General features: G+C 36.8%; 1 protein-coding gene across 6 annotated transcripts in view; it reads right to left on the bottom strand.

Moving 5' to 3' along the window:
• Positions 1-886: 886 nt before the first annotated feature.
• LOC130410588 (band 4.1-like protein 1) overlaps positions 887-21,378 on the bottom strand; it is a 97,162-nt gene continuing 76,670 nt past the window's right edge. Inside the window, exons 10-26 of one of the 6 annotated variants that reach the window (XM_056735339.1) lie at positions 20,511-20,608; positions 19,398-19,573; positions 17,230-17,426; positions 16,581-16,613; positions 15,483-15,509; positions 13,873-14,025; positions 12,599-12,685; positions 10,905-12,491; positions 9,000-9,047; positions 7,634-7,978; positions 6,892-7,008; positions 6,168-6,254; positions 5,856-5,912; positions 5,334-5,429; positions 4,505-4,585; positions 3,777-3,893; positions 887-3,658 (exon numbers count right to left, since the gene is read on the bottom strand). In XM_056735339.1, coding sequence (XP_056591317.1) covers positions 3,653-3,658; positions 3,777-3,893; positions 4,505-4,585; positions 5,334-5,429; positions 5,856-5,912; positions 6,168-6,254; positions 6,892-7,008; positions 7,634-7,978; positions 9,000-9,047; positions 10,905-12,491; positions 12,599-12,685; positions 13,873-14,025; positions 15,483-15,509; positions 16,581-16,613; positions 17,230-17,426; positions 19,398-19,573; positions 20,511-20,608 — 3,312 coding nt within the window. In that variant the 3' untranslated portion in view covers positions 887-3,652. The remainder of the gene's footprint in view (positions 3,659-3,776; positions 3,894-4,504; positions 4,586-5,333; positions 5,430-5,855; positions 5,913-6,167; positions 6,255-6,891; positions 7,009-7,633; positions 7,979-8,999; positions 9,048-10,904; positions 12,492-12,598; positions 12,686-13,872; positions 14,026-15,482; positions 15,510-16,580; positions 16,614-17,229; positions 17,427-19,397; positions 19,574-20,510; positions 20,609-21,378) is intronic. The other 5 variants (XM_056735340.1, XM_056735342.1, XM_056735341.1 and 2 more) reach the window with 5 other exon arrangements.

Below are 21,378 nucleotides of genomic sequence, written 5' to 3'. Positions count from 1 at the left end.
AGAGTTCACACATGTTCTCTAGGAAATGTACCCTTCAGTATGTGTTGCTTCAGTAGAAGCTTGCAATTTGTGTACAAGCAGTTCATGTATGCACTAAATCCTACTAGACTATTACTGAAAAATTGTAAAATCGATTGTTAACCCTGCGCAATTTCCTATGTAACAGGCCTCGTCTGTTACAGTCATGGGTACTAACAAAGTTACTAACACTCAGTCCAGTTTTATATTTCTATATTCTACAAAAATTCAAAGCTGAAATTATACACACACCTATTTACTTGTTAAATATTACCTTATTTCCTGAGTCTCTGGTGATGTTCTGCCTGAGAGAAGTCTGAATGTTGCGTGTACAAACATTTACTATATAAATCATGAACAGTTCCCCTTCAAAGGAAATGTCAAAGGGTAAATGAATGTAGTTGCTGTCCGTCAGAAACCTTGTTTGTCCAAATTTGCTGTTTTTCACAAATGGAAAAAACACTGAACATTTTCAGTGCTTGCTGTGTTGTCAAAGTTGACAAGCACCTTTTAAAACTGGTTTTACAGTTAATTTGCAAAACCCTGTGACAAGCATAAAGGGTGAGTAATAATAGTGATTTATGGCTAAAAATATAAATCACAAAAATATGGTGAAACAAAGCTTTAGAAGGGCAGCAGCGATATGTATGAAACATTAACATTTTCAATTAAAATCAGGAAAATATGGAAAATAAGCTAAATTATTTAATTCATAAATATACACTAATCTGTTACACATTTCTGTTCCTGGTTTTTTTTAGATAAAGGTTTTATATTTATTATATTTTGATGTAGGAAAGGTTGTTAATGTAAGTCGTTCTGACATTCTAAAGGGACATTGGGCAGGATTTATAACCAGAAATCAGAATGGCATTGAGACGTTTATTGTTTGATTCTGTACTCCATTTAGGCTGAATGCAAATACAGTAAACACACACCATTAAGTACTATGTGGCTATAAACTCTGAAAGACACGTGTCAATGGAAGGGGTCATGACAGTAGTTTAGGAAGAGATATCCAATGCTTCATTCCAAGCACAGAGCATCAGGTACTGTAGCCGCTTTCACTTTATTTGTTCCAGTGGTCCATCCTTCTTAAACTTGTTTCATGTCAAACTCTATTACAGATCTACAGCAAGTTGCACCAGTCAACAGAGATAAATACATTTAACTCCATTTACAAGATTCATTACATCCCATGTGACAGACTGCAGACCCATATTGATCCACGAGATCAACTCTTAAAGTTTCAAAGGATCACAGGTAACATCTTGTCTTGCCTCAGATGGCATTGAGTGAAACAATAAGGCACCCAATATTGATATGACATTGATATTCTCTCATATTCATCATCACAGTAACAGCCCTAAATTGTGTTGGTACAGAAACAATCACTTGCACACTTTTCTTTTAATGTTTCAGAGTCAAACTGAGTCAAACACCTGCGCTACAAGACATCGCCTCCTCCCTTCCAAATTGGATCACGTTGTTACCGTTTTATCCCAAAATGAACAGCAGATAAACATTGCTCGAGCAGGCACGCGCTGAAGATTTTAGTTGAATTGTAACGTTTATGTTTACCCCACCAATGAAAGATAGGGTGTGGTGTTTTTGGGAAACTTGTCTAAATGATGCCGGTGGTGCAAGAATTATACCATATTCATTTCAATACACTCCATTTAACACATTTCACCATGCTTGTATCTATCTTGCACGTTTCAACCCAAATCGGTGCAGAAAACAAAAAAATTGCTGCCTGGACCTTTTGCAGTATAATCGGGAAATTCAGTGACACTACCCTGAAAAAAAATACAGATTCTCATGTGATTCACAGATGCATTTTAACAGCAGATCAGACATGTCCCGAGGGTCTTCCATCCCTCAGGAGACAGCAGTGAGACGTACAGAGCCATGGTTAACAGTGACAAGTTTGTGCATACAGCCGTAATACGGAACATGCTTAATCACAGTTTTCTCTATAAACGTAAATGTTATTGCAGAGTTGTTGACAAAAACAGCTCACAGTTCTACAAATCCCCTGTGTTTGTTGTATATTCCTCAGGCTACTTTACTAAGAATGCATAGAATATATACGATGATCATTTTTCTTGAGTGGAATCCAACACAGATCAGGAGATTGTAATATTCACACTGCTGTAGGTGGTAACATTTAAGAGACGGAAAACCCAAGGGCTCACATTTAGCAATCATATAAATACATCCAAGTCATACAGCATAACTTAAAAAAGCAAAGAAAAATAAATCATTCATTTCAATAAAATCTCTATAAAAAGTGTGTTGGTAAAAATTCTAACATTGCCCGTCGAGCATCACTTCAATAAATCAAACCTAGTGTGCTACCTTGCTGTCTACTCCCTACATAGGCAGCATCCTATATTAACTGTAAATGAACCTGTTGGAATGTTCGCTGTCAATGCCACATTGCACAATGGGATTGCTTTCACTGTAAATAATGTTAGCCAATAAGCAGAATTTCAGTATTTCAGAAGGCAGAATTATTTTTGCTACCTTTCAATTTTGTTCGCTCGTATGAAACTTTGAAGTGATGCCAAAATAAGCAGCTCACTATAGGTTTTAGAACAGAGCTTGGTGTCAGGTTGAAACAGCGAAATTGGTTTGATCCTCTAAAATTGGGGACGGGAGGAAAAGCTAGAGCTGACATGTTGCATCTTGCCTGCAATTCAAAATGCTGCATTGATTTTAAAATGATATACATCACATAATCTTTCGCTTTTTATGGGATGTGCAGTTCGCGTCGTCCCTTGTTTTGACTCATGGGTCTCAATAAAACAACAGCATCTGTACTACAACCGGTTTGATGCATGTGGGCTTCCACCATCCAAATCTGCTATTCGTTTCATGCATACGCATATGATAATCAAATTGATAAATATTCATAATTAACAGGCAAACACAAGATCAACTATGTTTCAAAAGTCTTTACAAAGCTAGAAAACAGCAATCGAGTATATTAGTTAACGCTAGAGGCCGACCCGTGGCTCTATTATCCAGGGCAGCATGGGTACATAGCTTCAGTGTCAGTCCAGACTTCTCCAGTGAATTTTAAAAAGTCATACATGAGTCCAAAATGGAAGACTGAAGAACATGATGAGAAGAACCGAGTAATCCACTCTGTGATGACAAAATCAGGAATGGCAGGTTTATATAGAACGTCCCAAAAACGCTGTATACTCAACCGAACCCAAAAAAAGGTTTTTAAACTCTGGGAACTGATGTAAATACGTGACAGAATGGAGTATTTCTTTTTCATATCCACTCTACATTTTACTTTAAACTATTGACATTTATACAATTTAGGGTTGAAATCTCTTAAGGACTGTAGATGACTCAGGGCTTTATACAGTATAATGGAAGGAAAATACTTTGCATGGTACTGTACAATGCGTTGACATCAGGTGATGAGACATTGTAGGTTTTGGATAGATTTGGATGCAGGGTAGCTGAAGTGGGGTAAGACAGGACAGTGGTTGAGAGGGCTGTTTGTGTTCATTGTTCATTAGCGTGAGCCATCATCTCTCAATAAGAATATAAAGCAAAGGAGATTTCCAAAACGGATCTTCTGTCAGTGTTGCCAAACAGCACCCTCTAGTGATCAAGACTGCAACATGTAGAAGCATAATACATTATGATATACACTTTCAATAAAGAAGTCAGACATTGAAACACTTGATCAAGAATACAGTATATTATACATTTATGTTGAGTGTCAGCCGTACCTCGGATCGCCGCTGTTTCTCTTCAAATGTCGAGTCTGTTTCCCTGACCACCACTGCTTTAGTCACCAGCATGTCAGGATGCTGTTGTTTGGCTTCCTGTATTGCCATGGCAAGAGCCTACAAGTGAGCATGAAAACACAGCACATGAAGATACATTGGGGTCGAGAAGTCTACATTACAATGATTTCACTCATGATATTTGGTTTGTCCCACTTTTAGATTAGTGGTATGGTTCGAAAGTTTTCAAAAATTAAAATGATGTTATTATATTTTTACTTGATTAGGTTCAAAGCCTGTGTATGAAACTTTATTCTGTGAAACACAAAAGAAGATATTTAAAGAAATGTCTAAATAGTCTTGTGTCCAAACAATGGAAGTCAATGGGGGTCAATGTTGTTAGGTTATCAACATTCTTCAAAATATCTTCTTTTGTGTTCTGCAGAAGAAAGAAAGTCATAGAGGTTTGGAATGACACGAGGATGAGTCATTGATTAAACAAATTTCTCTTTAATGACAGCATGTCACAATGCCTCTTAATATTGCTTACACATCTCTTCTTAATTTTCTGTCACAAGGTTTCTCTGTTTAGATTGTCTCAAAATAATGCCACTGTGTTTATTTATAGGTATAAATGAGATGAAAAAGACAGCTTTTTATTGTGATCTTTGGATCCAACTGTGCATAACATTCAAAAACAATATAACTGTACAGATTTGTTTACTGTATACCTGATGTTGGTCAACATCGTCATCGCCTGTTATGATTATTCTTTTCTCAATCCTGGTCTCTGCATACCCTCCCTTCACCGTCTGAAAAGAGCCAAAAACATTCTCCTATTGAGATGAATGCCAACGTGACGGGGTATTTCATCATCTCACCTTGTGGTGGTGTAAAATCATCAACGTCTCTTACATTTCTTTTTGAAAATGTAATTTAAAGTATATTTCAGTAACATTTCAGACTATTCCCTGAGCATCCATCAACAACACAGGAATGATTGTTTGACTGAATTTATTAGACACTCATTTGAATATTGATAGAAGTGAAAAACATGCTATTGTGTGTGCTCAACAACATTCTGCACTGCAAAAAATGACTTTCTTACTTAGTAGTTTTTCCAGTAAAAATGCCTACACATTCTTGAATCAAGATACATTTTAGTGATGAGCAAAATTACCTTAGAAAATATGTCTTATTTTAAGCACAAACTTACTGAAATTTCATATTTAAAAAAAAACAAGCACAAAATCCGGCAATTTCGGTAAGAAAAATAATCTTGAATCAAGGTTTACTTTTTTCTTAGTCACTTAATTCAAGATAATCTTTGTTAACCGATTGGCAGATACTTTTGCTTGTTTTAACCACAAATTCACTGAAACATTATATTTTTTACAAAAAAGACTTGTTTTCTAAGGTCAGTTTGCTCATCAAGAAAATGCTTCTTGATTCAAGAATGTTTAGACATTTTTACTGGAAAACAAGACGATTTTTAAGAAAAGTAAGAATGTCATTTTTTGGACTGTGAAAGTCAAGTTTGATAAGACACACATCTCATACCTTGGTCACTTGAGTAGTGGTGGCTGATGTAACATTTTCTGTGGTTATGGTGAGAGGAGACGCCACAAATTCTCTTCCAAGACTGTTTGTCCTCACCTGTCATACATCCATGTTACACATTCTGACCAAACCAACACATTCTGCAACCCTTATTACACGCCGCACGAGTCATCTTGACTGGTGCTGCTTATATTATAAATTATAAATTTATATAAATTTAAAACTAAACTATATATATTATATTATAAATTTGGTTTGTTATAAATGAGGCAATAAACTATTTGAAATCAATGTTTCGTGTCTGTCATTTTACTGCTATGGAAAGTATCTGTGTAATAAGCGTGACAATTTATATCCAGACGGTTGTTAAAGAACTATAAATCCCATCAGGATGATACAAGACATAACACAAGTCCTCATAACAAGCTATAGTTAGTGTTTTAGTAAAGTAGTTTAGGCAAAATGGATAATTAACAGTTCGACATTTGAAAAAATGTCAGTGTCATCTGTTCATGGACTCACAGGGGAACCGTTCTCTTTCAGTTCTTTCAGCTCTTTAACTCCGATCTCTTCCTTTTTCTGCAACACACAAGGGACAAAAACAAGTGGTAACCACAGAAAATACAGCCTCAGTGCCAGCAGATGGCAGCATAGCTTTACTTAAGCTTACAATAGAGGCGCACTAGCCCGCATTACACAATAAACAACACAAAGTCTAGCTCATTATTTTAGCTTATGCACAATTTGGTTTAAGATAAAAATATGTCAATAGCACAAACTGTTGAACACGAGTTTACAAGGACAAGTAAAAGACCAGTGTCATTGGACACCTACCGTCTCCACCTTCTGTGGTTGTGTGACGTCATTACTGGAGACTTTGGTTGGCTTGCAATTGACAACAGTCTTATTTTCCTCTGAAGGCTGTCACACACAAACACATTTTAAAAGATATAGAGAGGCCACCTGACTGCTATTTCCCAAAACGTAAAAGATAACCTCTTAAGCTTTGATTATTTGTTAAATGGCTAGTAAAGAACGAAGTATTAATTTTTAATAAGACACCTGTAGGGCAATGTGCACACACAGACACACATACACATTATCACAAACACACACATACACACAGCCTACAGAGATGAATGAGGATTATAGCATTTCATTATCAGACTCATTAATTTTCTCAGTGATTTTTTAAATCCTTGATATACAGAAACATGGAAAGTTTAACTTCAGACTAGTGTGTCTACTAGTGTGTCTACTCAGGTAGAATCAGAAAAGATAAAGATATAACACAATTTGAGAATGTGAGCATCCTAAATGAGCCATACTAGTAATGCTGGCTGCATCATTAATGATGTCATTAAGAGCACTCCTACTAATGTCACTAGACAAAATGTCACTATAATACTATTTTTAAAATTTATATTTTATTATGGCACTTAAAAAGTATACACATATGCATGCTATTATGAGTACAATTCTGTTAAAGACTGCATTATGGTTATTACTTCATTTGTCATTTCCGATTAATCAAAAGTGACCGTAATGAAAATCTCACATGATCAGAGCTGTGTTCAACCTCAGAGTCATTGGAATCTGCTGTCCCTTTAATTTCTCCTTTTCTCAACATCTGAGCAGTGCTCACAGCACTGGCGTCTTTCTTGGCAACAGGGGGCTGATGGGTAAAAAAGCTTATTTTAGTATGCAAGTACAAAATATGTTCATCGGGTATTTGTCTGTGTTACAAAAACAGTGTTCCACAGGAGGTTTAAAGACAAACTAATGGTACACACATTTCAAGTCTGTAACATTAATTCAAAAGGAAATTTCACTGTACACTAAAACAGCGAACCACTAATAAGTATCTCTAATAAATCAAATTGTACAAAAAAGACAAATTGGAAAACATATGGTGTGTTAGTAGTCAAATGCCTGGACGCACAACTGAATGTATGTTTATTCCTCATGTTCAAACACTTATAATAAATGACAGATGAGTATAAAAAATATGCATTCAATGTTGCTTGTCTTTGTGTTATTTCATAGTTTTGATTGCTTAATGATGCATAGATGTGTCCATACCTTTGAGCAATAGTGTAAAGAAAATAAAAACATGGAGTGAAAACAATCAAATGTAAATAAATCAATCAATTAATAAATAAAAAACAAAACGAAACGAAACGAAACATAAGTGATGAAATAACAAAACTAGGCAACAAAAATGTACAATATAATGTAGTCCGAAATGTGTTATGAATGAATTCTGCAGATTGGCCCGCTGAGAACAATTTGGTCCTTACAGGCTCTAGATCTTGATGAGCGCGACCTTCAAGAAAACGCTCCCTTCCGGGCGACACATCTCGCAAATTCATGCGGCGGGTGGAGAGAGACTTGGGTATGTCCTCAAACCCTTCCCCGCCCATCTCCACCCACTGGTCCTTCTCGCCCAGCTCAGCCATGCCTCTTGTGAACTCCTCCACTCCGCTGTGTAAGTCCATGACTACAGTGAAGTCCACCTCAGCTTCCAGGCTTGAGGTGGAACTGACTGTCATGCTTGAACATTTTCTCTCGATGGCCAGGTGGGTGTCCTTCAGCCACGCCGGCTCGCGATTACTGTCGTCCTCCAGGACGGAGGGCGGTCGCTGCTGTTGAGTAAAGAGAGGGCAGCGTTGCTACATCATGTCCAGGACATGTCATGATAGTGAATGAAAGATGCAGTGGTGATGACGCACATATGGAAAATCAGAGGTGCTTTGGAGCTGTTGATCATGCTATAAGGGAATCTGAATAAAAGGAGAGGATCTCTATGGCAGCGCTTACATCCAGCACTCACAAAGGGGAAGAACATGACAATTGTTTTTTATTTTGGTTATGTTCGGCTGAACATAGCGAGTGTATGGGGCCATAATGACCCAACTATAGGTTTGTTCATTTATGCTATAGACTGTTTCATCTGATGTGCATGAACCTGACCCCCAGTTAACTTACGGTTTGGCTAGTGTCTAATAAGATATTTATATTTGATTTGATTTATGTTAATATTAATTTATATTATTATTTTACTATATAATAATTGTGTTAAATTAACGATTTGTTGAATTGTGTTGTATGTTCATTTTATTAAATAAATATTTGTTGACAGGGTCCTTTATTTGGTCGCATATAAAAAAAACGTTTGGTATTTTGACATCTAGTGGTTGAGCTTGGTATCACAGTCTAAATTCAAAATATTGAAGAGAAAAATGTAACGCTTCTTCTCGGTTTCTTTAGATCAAAATCATCTTACAGGCATTGTTTGTGAATGTGTACTGGCAGTAAGGTTGAGGGTCGAAAAGGTGTGCATGCACAGTACAATTTGTTTATGTTGTTAAGATGAAAGCGACTATATACTGAATACATGGTGTATATTTAAAATAAAAATAAAAAATAAAATAAAAATCAATAAAATAAAATGAGATAATAAAATAAAATAACAACACAACACATAGAAACAAAACAAAATATTAGCCAGATTGTATCTGTACTAGCTGGCCATTTAGCTAATCTCCAGTAAAATTTTAATGTGGTTATATAAGTGTTACAAGATTATAAATGGAAAATGAAGTGCCTTTGAAGAAAAACATGAAAGAATATGCAAATAGGGTGTTGACTTAGAATTTGAAAGACCTTATCATAATCCCGTGGGTCTTCATAAGAAGCAGAGGACAGAGACTCCTGTGAAAGAAATGTACAGAGAAAACAAGAAAGAAATAGAAGCAGTCTAATATTAGCAGTGTTATGAAAGCAAGACCCATGAAAGAAGCCAATCTTTCCAAGATACACAGCAAAACATTTACTGTACAGCACTTATGACCTTTCATTCTTAATACGTCAATTCAAGATGCTTTTGTTGGTCATAATAATCAAAATTAGTCAGAAATGTTCATTCTAATGTAACTTTTTTACTCTCACACGATATTAAAGAACTCTCTGCAGATTAGTTTTACATTAATATTTTCATATTTTTCAATTGAGAAGTGCTGTGGTAAATGATTTTTAGCTTAGCTTTGCAAAAGAGATTTTATAAACCTCACTAGGAAGAATGAAGGGCACAACTTTTTAGGTGGAAATCACCAGAACTTAGAAGTAAACATTGTGTGTGCTTTTTGACAAAATGTATGCATGTATGAGTAATATTGGCCATTGAAATTAGAACACAAATCCATTTTCAAAAGTCAAGGGTTCATACCAGCAAAGAGGTTCTGTTGCAAAACCCAGTGAACTGCCTTAATGTGCACCGCCTAGACATACTGCTGCCATCAAATCTTAGCATTCCAAATGTGATTAAGTCATACCACAGAAAATACTTTAATGACATTGAACCTTCACTTTACATTTATCAATGTTATGTGTTAATCCAGTCTTGGATTTGATTTTTCACAAGTGCATCTTTGATAATCTAAAATACTTCCTAAATACAGGGAGTTCACTGGGTTTTAAAACAGAAAGAGAGAAATATTTTATAAGGAATACATGAGGCATGCTCCATTGAAGATCCACTGCAAATAAAGATAAGACAAATCCAAAATGTTGCCCAATGGCCAAGCAAAAATAAATACAAGCTAAAATGTGTTTACCATTTTGTCATTGGCAACAAGCAGAATGGCAGTAAGCCAAAGATTGTTTGCAACCAGCATCCCGCTATCACTTTTTTTGCTCATATACTGCAAATAAATCGGTTTGTGCCAACACGTTCCACAACTTGAGTCAAATGAAAGCAAGGATGCGGCTTCAAACTTTCAAGATAACAGCTTATTTAAAAAATCCTTTCATTCCACTCACAAACATTGCACTGCGGTAGAGTGTTTGAGCAGTACTGTTGGTAGATACATTCCCAGTTATTCTTGATTTAAAAAATCTTTATACACTTCGTCCAGTGTTGGCCATTTAATCAGAAATCAAACACGTGGGTGAATGCTCAGTTTGGTTGCTTTAACTGGCATATGGCCATTTCAGTTAAAGCCCTGGTCTATAAATCTAAGAACCCATATTTATAACTAGAAAACTTATAACAACAAAACAATAACAACAATGCCACAACTTGTTTCATCCAGCTCTTTCATTCTTCAAAACAAAACTGCGGAAAAACATATAGCCATGGATGTATTGTAGATTTTATAGATCACCACAATATGAAGTGTTTTTCAGTTTTGTGGAATGAAAGGAAAATTAAAAAAACATGGCTGAAGAGAGGGGGTATCAAAACTAAAGGCCAAAGCATCAAAGCATCCAGATGCTTATTGGTCAATCCAACAGACACTCTGATTATACAATTTTGGTATCAGTAGAGATTTAGGAAGGAATGACGATGACAATGTTGAATGTGTGAACTTGAAGATCCAAAACCATTCATGCAAAAGTGACCTTCTCCAACCCCTCTCTTCAAAGGCAAGCAGAGATTATGCTTATTAACATCTAATTAAAAGTTTAAGGTAAAAAATAAAAAAAGAATGGATGCGTGTTTGATCTGAATCTCATGCGAGACTTTTTGGCCCAATGACTGAAAATGCGGAAGATGCCAAGCTGATTTACCGGAAGGCTCTTCTTGTCTTCCATAGTTGGGTCTGTGCTGAAGTTGCGACTATTGCGCAGAATAAGAACAGATTCTCTGGCTTTCTTTGTTTTAATTGGAGGAGTCGGAGGGGCATTTTTTTGGTGGACTGGTGTCCTGGGGAGATGAGTTTGGACATCAGAAAGTCCTTCATCGGGCTGCAGAAGATCTCCATGGACCACTCGGCCTTCGTGTGGTGAACCGCCAACATGGCTTGTTTTTTGCTCTGAGCTTCCTAAAATATAGTGATCTGTCATGGCCAACGATGATTCCTTCGGACTCATTTTAGCTTCCACAGGACTCGTGGTGAAACTTGCGTTGGAAGAGCTTGCATTGGAATCCCTGCACTCAAACTTGCTGGGATCAAACTGTCTTTCGAAAGATTCATTCATGCTGTATCTTTTGAAGCTTCTTTTCATCAGTTCTGAGTCTTGCTCTATATCTATGTCATCTTTGTAACCCTGGCTCTTCGCTCTATCAGGTTTCAATGGAACGATTCTTGTTATATCAGTTCTTGAGTGTCCTGTTACTCTCAGGTTGGTCTTACTCGATTCCTTGGCTGTTTGAAACATCTCAGTTTTATCTAGTTGAATATTGCTTATCTTCCTCTCAAGATCGAACTCTTCCATTCTTTGCTCGTCTACAATCTCTGGCTCCTCTTTGTTCCCGTTGTTGTCAATCATGATGACTTTCGTAACCTCAAATCTGATATCAGTCTTGACTTTTTCTGGCTCATCTCTACCAGGATCGTCGACCGAATCTTGGTTTTCTTGTTTGTCTTCAGTGTTCATGATCTTTATTTCGGTGGATGGCTTCTCTTGACCTTCTGCTTCATCAGATCTCGTCACTCCTTGATTGGGAATGTGCAAGTCTTTTTCCATGACTTTATCAAACTCCCTTTGCTTCTCTTCGAGAGGTGACCTGGCATCTGAAGGCTGATTTAGCTTTTTCATCATGGATGGTGACCATGCGTCTGTTGTTGGATGACAAACAGCAGTCTCTTCAATAGATTCAGTATTATTGTCCTCATCCGACTCCACACTGTCTTCTGTGATGTTTGAACTTTTGGCTTCTGTTTCATACACAAAGTCCCTAGACATACCCAGGTTTAAGCTTTCAGGTCTTTTCTCTCTTCTGACTTTACGTGGAGCACTTTCACTTGTAGCATCTGGATTTAAGGTCTTCATAGTCTCAGAACTTGATTCATCAGGTGAACATGGCATTTTGTCTGATTTATCGACCGTATATAAATCTGATTTCACTTCGATTGTGGAGGAAAACATATCATATTCCCCCTTTCCATTTGATTCTGTTGGCTTTTCCTTCTGTGTTACTTTTGTGGATGTAAAAGTCTCCATTTGCAATTGAGTTTCTTCACCATCCTCTCCCATTAGCTCAATGTGTTTCATCTTGGTAATTTCGCGTTGTTTTTCCTTCTTTTTTCTTGGAAGCAGATCAACGACTAGTTGTGGGGGAGACGTGCTAGCTTTGTTCAATTCTTTCTCCTCTATGTCAAAGTCCGTTTGATACGCGTCTCGTTTTTCGATCAACACCCATTCCTCAGAGCCCTATTTAACAATATAGATTAGAAAAAGGTTATTTCTGTAAATGTAAGGATTATACTGTCTCGCCAAGAAATTAGTAACTCAATGGTGAATCTGAATGTCAAAGGAACCTCAGGTGAAGTCACTACACTCTTCTGTATGAAGCCCTCCACAGTGAGGCTGTTGACAGGTTCTCTTCCGCCTGCAACAACAGCCTCCTGACACATGGCCAACATCAACAAAAAAACAGAACAACGTCAAGCAACCTTCATTTATAAGCTTTTCACATTAATAAATTGCTTTCCAATATTACTCCTGTGCAGAAGACAGAACCGGGATAATTTATAAATGAAACTAAAACTTAAGATACAAAAATGAAATGAAAAAAAATAGAATCCTAAATCGTTTTTGAAAAAATAATGTAAACTAGTTAAGGTTATTCAAATCAAACCTAAACTTAAACCAAAAAGAAAGCCAAATAGCAATATTAAAATAGTAAAATGACAGCACATAACAAAACCGCTAAATATTATAACTAAACAAATAAAAGATGTTTCAAATTATTAACAAATCTAATAACTTAATTAATATTATTAAAAGTTAAATAAAAACAAAAAGTAAAATAACAGAAGACTTAAAAAATTGTATGGAAAAATGTCCATCCAATTCCTTGTATCATTATTGTAATAATTTGTGACATACTGTACAAGACCATATCATTGAACAGATTTCTACTGATGCAGCCACATAAATACATAAAATGACAATATTTTTTCATAATAATCTGTTTTTTAACATAGCCATGCTCTCATGAAATGTACAACTATTCTCAATTCTAAAGTAGGCCTTTATCAAAAAGAAAGAAAGAAAGAAAGAAAGAAAGCAAAAAGAAAGAATACATTTAATTTTATGATCATCAGCATCATGCAAACATCTAAACAAAGCAAAATTATGACAAGCACAATTATGAAATGTCAAACAATTCAGACTGTGCTGAAGAACCAATATTACTTCCAGTAAAAATTGCCTCAATACATTCAAAAGTCTGACACTGCACAATTACATCTCTTTCTGTGAGGTTTTAATATTTCAACCCTTTCATCATCCTCCGGCATGCCCGTGGCTTTATGTTCAGACCATTCAATGAACAACAAGCCCAAAAAGTTCAAGCATGCATTGATACAACTGAACCGGATCTGTCTGGATAAAGCTTCAGCACACCATCAGTGCAACATTTATAATGAACATACAGTATACACTGATCCCAGATAAACAACAACAACAACAAAAAAAGAACCAAACTCCAGAACATACGTCGAAACTAATACCCCACAAATCATTATCATCAAACTTTAGATGTCAGACTGAGGGTCTTACAGCCCTCCTGTTGTATTTTCATACTCACTGCTGCCTTCTTCTCTGGAGTTTCACCGGGGGACGTCGCTGACAGGCGCTTTTCTCGGTTCACCAGCTTACTGCTGGGCTCCCTCAGGGCTCTCTTCAGCTCATTGATGCTGGCCTGGTGCTTCAGGAGAACATCATCTGACTTGTCTAGAAACTAGACGCCAGCGGAGGAAGAACAGCCATGATTAAAAATAAACTGTACTGTCTAGCCATTTATGAGGCTGATCTTCAATGCACTAAAATTGTATAAGATCTGAGCTTAATGAATAATTAATACCCTATTAAAACATGATCAGGTCTATCTATTTTGCTTCAGTGTTTTACTTACAAAAAGGTACATGGACAGTACTGCGGTACAGTGATGATATCAGATGGTAATACTATTTTTTTTTGCATTAGTTGGCTCAGGCAGGTCCCATAGGGAAACTTGTGCAGGCAGAATATACACAGGCAGAACACTTGTACTGTACAGGCTTACATTTATTAACAAAACTTTGCTTGATTAAACCATCTTACTTGCAACATATGCTACAATGAGACGAATGTTTCCAAACCAAGGGCTTGGGCTGCTCTGCCTTTCATTTTGCTAAACTAATAACAGGAAAAATTTGCAGAAAATAATGAAATTATAAGATTTTTGCTCTGTACAAGCTGTCCTGATTTAATTAAATTTACACTACAGTTAGTCATTCAGCAGACGCTTTTATCCAAAGCGAAAATGAGGTAAAGAATAGAAGCAATTGGAACAACATGAGGACAACCAAAATTATAACACCATGTCTACACCAGGTCTCATTTAGCCTACCACAGTATACAAACCAATGTTTTGGGTTTTTTTAGATATAAAGAGTAATTATTATATAAAGAGTAATTGTAATAATACAAAATTATTATTAGAAATGCTTCTGCAAACAAAATGTTCTGAAAAGTTTGCCAGTTTTTTATATTGAGGTATTCTGTTTTTAAAAAAATATGTTGTTTGTATTGTTTACGTCTTTTGTAATTCACTGGTTATTATTTTCTTATCACTTGCTTGATTCATTTGTGAAAAATAAACAAACAAACAAACAAATATATAACATGACTTTGCCATTCTGAACAATAAACTGTGATTTTGCTGCAAATAAGAAAGGTTTCAATTTATATTAGGACACACAAATCCATTATTAAGTGCTTTCACCTATGAATGCGTTATTCTGCAAGACCTTATTCTACATCCCTTAATCCCACCCAAAACCTAAACCTAAGAACGACCTTATAATCATTAATAAGGAATTGATTTGGGCAAAAACTGTAGTTATTACTTAGTTAATAGTGAGAAATGGACCCTAATCTAAATTGTGTCGATTTGCTTAGACAAATGGTAATCAATCCACCCAAAAAGAAGGTGAGTTCACTTTTATTATAATGAAACCATGGATAATTTACACAATGTATATTTAAGAGTTGATACTATATTGTTACATGTTAAAACAATTGTGAATATACCATCTCATGGTTAATGTACAGTATGTTGTATTATATTTCATATTTTTTGGGAGAGCTGCTTTGTGGACTAAAGGATGTGTTAAAACAGAAAAGCATCAGAATAAGCATTTAAGGTAGAGATACCTCCTGCTTGTGTAGAGGGGTTAACTCCTGCTCCAGGTGTAGAGAACAGGCAGAGGAAAGCAGCGGGGATGAAGGGATGAACAGGGTGGAGGTTGGCGTTAGTCACAGGCAGGACGAGAGGTCAGGGAGCACAAGAGCAAATAGAAACCAGCACAGAAAGCAACAACAGTTCAGGATCACGCTGGATCAGGAAGGATCAAGAATTTGGGAAGATATCAGATGCTATAGGGATAATCAGAGGTCACGATTGATATCCAAAATAATAATAAAAATAACTTTAATATCAAAATTGATAAGTACATGTAGTGTGGACTAAAGTTTTATTTTGCTGGGGACATCCCTGGTTGGAAGAGCTACTGTAAAAGAGCACTGTATTTATTTTATACTGATCCGACTCTTTACACACCTTCAAAACATATCTAATAAATTTCTATCCACTTAATACAAATGGTTTAACGGCACTATACGAGGACATAAACACAAGATGTGTTCTCATGATTATAAACAATGGGGCAGAGTGCAGCTATTGAATGAAACAAAATGGAATAAATGTTTAAACATGTATTTTTTTTCCTGACACTATGCCTTCAAATTCAATGCACCATTTGATGCTGAGAAAGCCCCAAAACAATGCAACGGCAAAATACATCAATCTGCTAAAATTGGGCATTGACCAAAAGGAATTTGCCGATTTTTCTGTCAAGTACTGCATGCGCATCCCTAAATCTCACACATCACAAACACAGCGGTTTGTCTTTCAATACATGATCCAAAGGGTTAAAAAAAGAGGTATAATACAAAGTTTGAGCAATCTTTAGGGAACAGATTGGATGATGTGTGTGGATTAGGGAAGGGAGACTGTCAACTTCTGTAGTTTAATGCAAACAGGCATTTTTTAATATGGCTGTGAGTGAATAAAAAGCAGCCTAGCAGATTAAAATCCCAAACACAATTGTAGCAGCAACTACTTCAAAGTGTCAACTATGACACAATATTACTGTCGACTTCATATCAAGCGGATTTCTCAAAGAACACCTGTTGGCATCAAACGGGAAAAGCAAAGAAAGGTAGAACCACAGACACTAATGCTTAAAATACCTCCTCTTTATCAAGAGCCAGACTTCCATCCTCCTTTAGCCAGGAACGGGTTAAGGGAGAGATAGATCAGAAAGTGGTTTCATGAATCGCATGTTAAAGAGGTTTAGTCATTATTAAAGAGAGAGTTAGAGGCAGATGTGACAGCGATGCTGAAGGGCTGTATATATGAAGGGTGAGAGAGTCAGACTATGTTCTAGCTAGCGCTGAAGTCAGTTGAAATCAGGATTGGGATAGCTTTGACTAATTCAGAGAGTCACTAGTATGGACAGGCGTAGAAGAGTGTGTCAGGGTTTATGAAATACTGAACTAACAGCCCAAAGACATTTGCATACAACTCTGAGCTGGTGTTCAGGACAGTTCTAAATAGTCTGTGTATTTCTTGTGTTTCGATGTAAATAAAGTAATGAATATGAAATGATAAAAAGTGAATCCAAACATTTGGACTGGAATCAAAATAAATCAACTTCTGCAAAGTTCAGTTCACTCAAGGACAATTTTTTGGTTTAACAAATGCTAATCTAATTAGAAATTCATAATCCAGTAAAATAAAAATGTAATGCAATATAAATGCAAAGTGGTTCAATGTTTTAAATGTGGGCTAAAGCAAAGCTGTTACAATTGTGCTTCATCTAATGGAGTACGATATTACCTTAATGTCTTTTTTCCTGGTAGGGGTCATGTCCTCACTCTTGCTCTGGTCAAGATCTTGGTCTTGGTCCTGGTCTTGGTCCAGACTGAGATCATGTTCAGCTTCATCTGCAGACAGAAACTGTGGCTGCTCGCTCTCACTCTTCTGGGACAGAACATCATGGATCTCACCCAATGTGGACACCGGTCTGGAAAACTCTGTTAAACAAACAACAGTAGGAAAAAAGTGTCAAAGTGTCCATAAAAGCAAATCTTACATGACAATGGGCCAGAACAGAAATCTCCAGTCCTTACATGGAAATGATTAGATCCTGTTCATATTCAGTATATTTTCTGTTTATTTATAATTAACAACACATGCTGAAATAATAAGTAGTTCAACCCGGAGAAGCACAATACACTTACACATTTTACTATTGGCCAGAGAAGTTTTACAGGGGGGGATTTTTTCAGGGACCCACCTCATTATATGGGTTATTAGGCAAACTGTATGTCTACCAAATCCAATTTACATTTTTATATGATATTGCACTATTTTTATTTTGTGTTTCAATTACCTTAGACTATGCAATGCTGTGCTTTAAAAAAGATGCTTTTGGATACAACAATATTCATACTCTTCTTAAACAATTTATGAGTTATAATAAACCCAATAATTAAAACAACACATTTAATGTAAATAGTGTTATAATAATAAAACAACATTTTATAATTTATAGAAAATTATTTTGATTAACCCTTGACTATGGATTGCAAACCACTTTAAACAATATCCTAATTACTAATCTCATATAAACTTTATCTTAAAAAACAGCCTATTTACAGTAACACCACATTTCAAAATGAATTATGTGTGTGTTTTAATAGAAGCAAACAAATATCACTTTTACAAAAACTAACAGTCAATTTTGTCATTTAAGTAACTTGCGCATCATAAAGTGCATCATAAATATTTCAAATTTTACTCTCAAAAGTCTTGTGGATTTCATCATATTGCCTATCGTCCATGAAATAATATTATGTATAATTATTATGTAATAATAAAAATAAGAAACCTTACCAAGTGTACTTTGTCTTTTTTCCGCTGGATTTATGCCTAAAATATATTCATAATATATTAAATAAATGAATTTCCGTTTTTAAAGCCAATTTGTAGAACTAAACCATATAAGCTTCAAACAGAAGCAATGCTATTACAGTATGTCTACTGTGTACTTAAGGTGACCCTTGAGTTGTTTTCAACCAATAAAATGTATTTGTTTAATTAAAATATTTAAGCTTTGACTGTTTCAATATGGGATACTCCATTCCATTCCATTCCATTCCATTTTCTACCGCTTATCCAAACTACCTCGGGTCACGGGGAGCCTGTGCCTATCTCAGGAGTCATCGGGCATCAAGGCAGGATACACCCTGGATGGAGTGCCAACCCATCGCAGGGCACACACACTCACTCATTCACTCACGCTCTCACGCACTCACGCACTCACGCACTCACGCACTCACGCACTCACGCACTCACGCACTCACGCACTCACACCCTACGGACAATTTTTTCCAGAGATGCCAATCAGCCTACCATGCATGTCTTTGGACCAGGGGAGGAAACCGGAGTACCCGGAGGAAACCCCCGAGGCACCGGGAGAACATGCAAACTCCACACACACAAGTAGGAAGCGGGAATCGAACCCCCAACCCTGGAGGTGTGAGGCGAACGTGCTAACCACTAAGCCACCGTGCCCCCCTTATGGGATACTCTAATAACAAAATTAATTTAAAATATAAATATAGACAATAAGTTTATTCTAATCTAACGTGCACAGCCGTTTGCAGTGTTTTGAACTTTGAAGTTCACAAGAATCACCCCAAACCTGACAAAATTATTGATGACAGAGGGAGTTTGGTCTGCTAGATCTTGAGCTTTAAAGTTTAATGAGTCTCTTTTTGAATTTTACTTCAGGGTTTTTTCTCATTTTGACCACTTCAGTTTTATACACTTTATTTGCTTCTGGCAAACATCAAACTTTCTGTGTACTGAAAGAAAAACAAAGACAAACAATTGTCTGCAAGCAGCAAAAAGATAAAATGCTACAAAAATGAGCTTTGCCACAACCTAAACAATCCTGTCAGAGTAAAATCCAAGAAAAAGAAAAATGAAAGCGCTCCAACCTCCATCTAGACTGCGAGAGAGAAGATATCTCTTGCTAGTGGAACGTTCAACTTGTGGAGCGGGTCGGTCGATCAGAGCACTAGCCTGCCGTGTCTGGGCCTGAGTCCTCCCACTGTACCTGAACTTTGAACCCATCACCATGAATCCCTTTGGTGGCGGCTCTGGAGATACTAGCCTACAACAGATCAATACAGAAAAATATGAGATGTAAGAAGTATTTATTGAACTTCAATAAAATCAACATGTAAACTACAAGAGAAAAATGATGTGAAAGATGTGTCTGTTAAAATATTATTTTACACTTTCTACAGACAGTATGGAAGTTGTTGCTTTCTTATGAACAACACATTGTTATTGTGCTAGGATATTCTGGGTGGTTGCTAAAGTAATGCTTTGTGGTTTCTAAAGTGGATGAGGTACAATAGTGGCTTAACACCAAGTCTTTTCGACTGCTTTCAACCATCACACCAAATGTTTTCTAGCATGAGAACAAATGTTTTCATGAACAAATGAATCATAGTGTGGACTTTCAGCACAGTAATCCAACCATTCAGAAGACAGTTATAATGGTTCAATGTCTATTAATGTCATCTCACAACTGACTGCTTATCACTCGCCAAAGTCTCTCAGTAGTTGGAATGTTGGGTAAAGTTGATAAAGCTATCAACATTTCCTCCAATCCCTACAACTTTCCAAAATTCCCATAGCTCGTTTTGCAGAGCATCAGTCCAGTGGTTCCATGCTTTGGAAAAGCGATACTGCATCGCTTCTAAATAAACCCACAGTCTGACATAATCTCGGTGCAAACTTTAAAGTGTGTTTAAAAAGTAGGGTTAGGGGTTTCAATGAACACATGAACCATAAAATAAGAGCATGTTGAGTCTAAACAAGTCTAAACACTGGACAAAAATTGACAAACACTCTCGAAGACACTCCACACCTGGAGCGAGGGAGGACATGCCATTAGAGGCCTTTGATCTTACAATCCAGGTTAATCTACCAGAGATTTCTCAAGCACTTAGTGGCCAGCATGACTGTTGGGTATTGGGAAGATGAAAGGTGAAAGATGAAAATAACACAACTTGAAATCTGTTAGAAATGAGCAGGATCACCTGAAAAAGGTGTGGTGTTCGATGCAGACCTTCCATAGTCTCTTGGCAGCTCTGTGGTTGGGAAGCTTGAAGCCTATGGTGCTCTCGAACTGCTCATACTGTTAGATAAAACAAAGGAAAGGAGAGATCAGATTTATATGTCATTTATATGTCACTTCTGCTTGGTAAATGGGAAAAGGTCCATGATAAATGCATTCACCGAGAAACTGATTGTCTCTTCTCTGGCCATAACTGAGCCATTACCAACTGCTCTCATTCAGGAATACCTTCTCTAGCGTAACAGCTTTGCCTCTGAGCTCGATACAGGCTCTAATTACACTTAATCTTTGTCTTCAATCTCCAGTCTAATGACCTCGAGAGAGAGTCCTGCCCTGAGACTCTCTGGGGAAAGTAAAACGGCCATTTTTCAGACACAGGAGATAAACACGGCCGTGGCATTTGAGCACTCTATATTGGGCCATTTCGCTCCTATTCTGGGCACTGGCCGCAGCTGCAGCGGTTCAAGGAGCTCTTTATACGTTTCTCTCAACTGACTCACTGTGTCGAGAGACGACTACTGAGCCAGACGCCCTGTGGACCCAAAAGGGCTTGAGTTTAATGACAGGATGGCAGAGAGGGACAATTACACCAATCAGAATGCAGAATGTAGGAATTCTGGCCACCCATTCGCTTTAAGATTCAAGTGACTTCTATTGGTATGCAGGTCAAGTCAACATTACTCAACATCCACTCAATGGAAATCAACGACACACTAATAATTGATATGACAACAGCATATTAGTAGATCTACAGACCGTTTAAAACTGCTTTAATGCAAAAGCTTCTGAATTGAGGACAAATGCATGCAGACAGGTATCATTAGGTGCCT

Source organism: Triplophysa dalaica, chromosome 21 (assembly GCF_015846415.1).
Source record: "Triplophysa dalaica isolate WHDGS20190420 chromosome 21, ASM1584641v1, whole genome shotgun sequence".
In the NCBI taxonomy this organism is placed as follows: Eukaryota; Metazoa; Chordata; class Actinopteri; order Cypriniformes; family Nemacheilidae; genus Triplophysa; species Triplophysa dalaica.
This window is presented reverse-complemented; position numbering and strand designations above follow the sequence as displayed.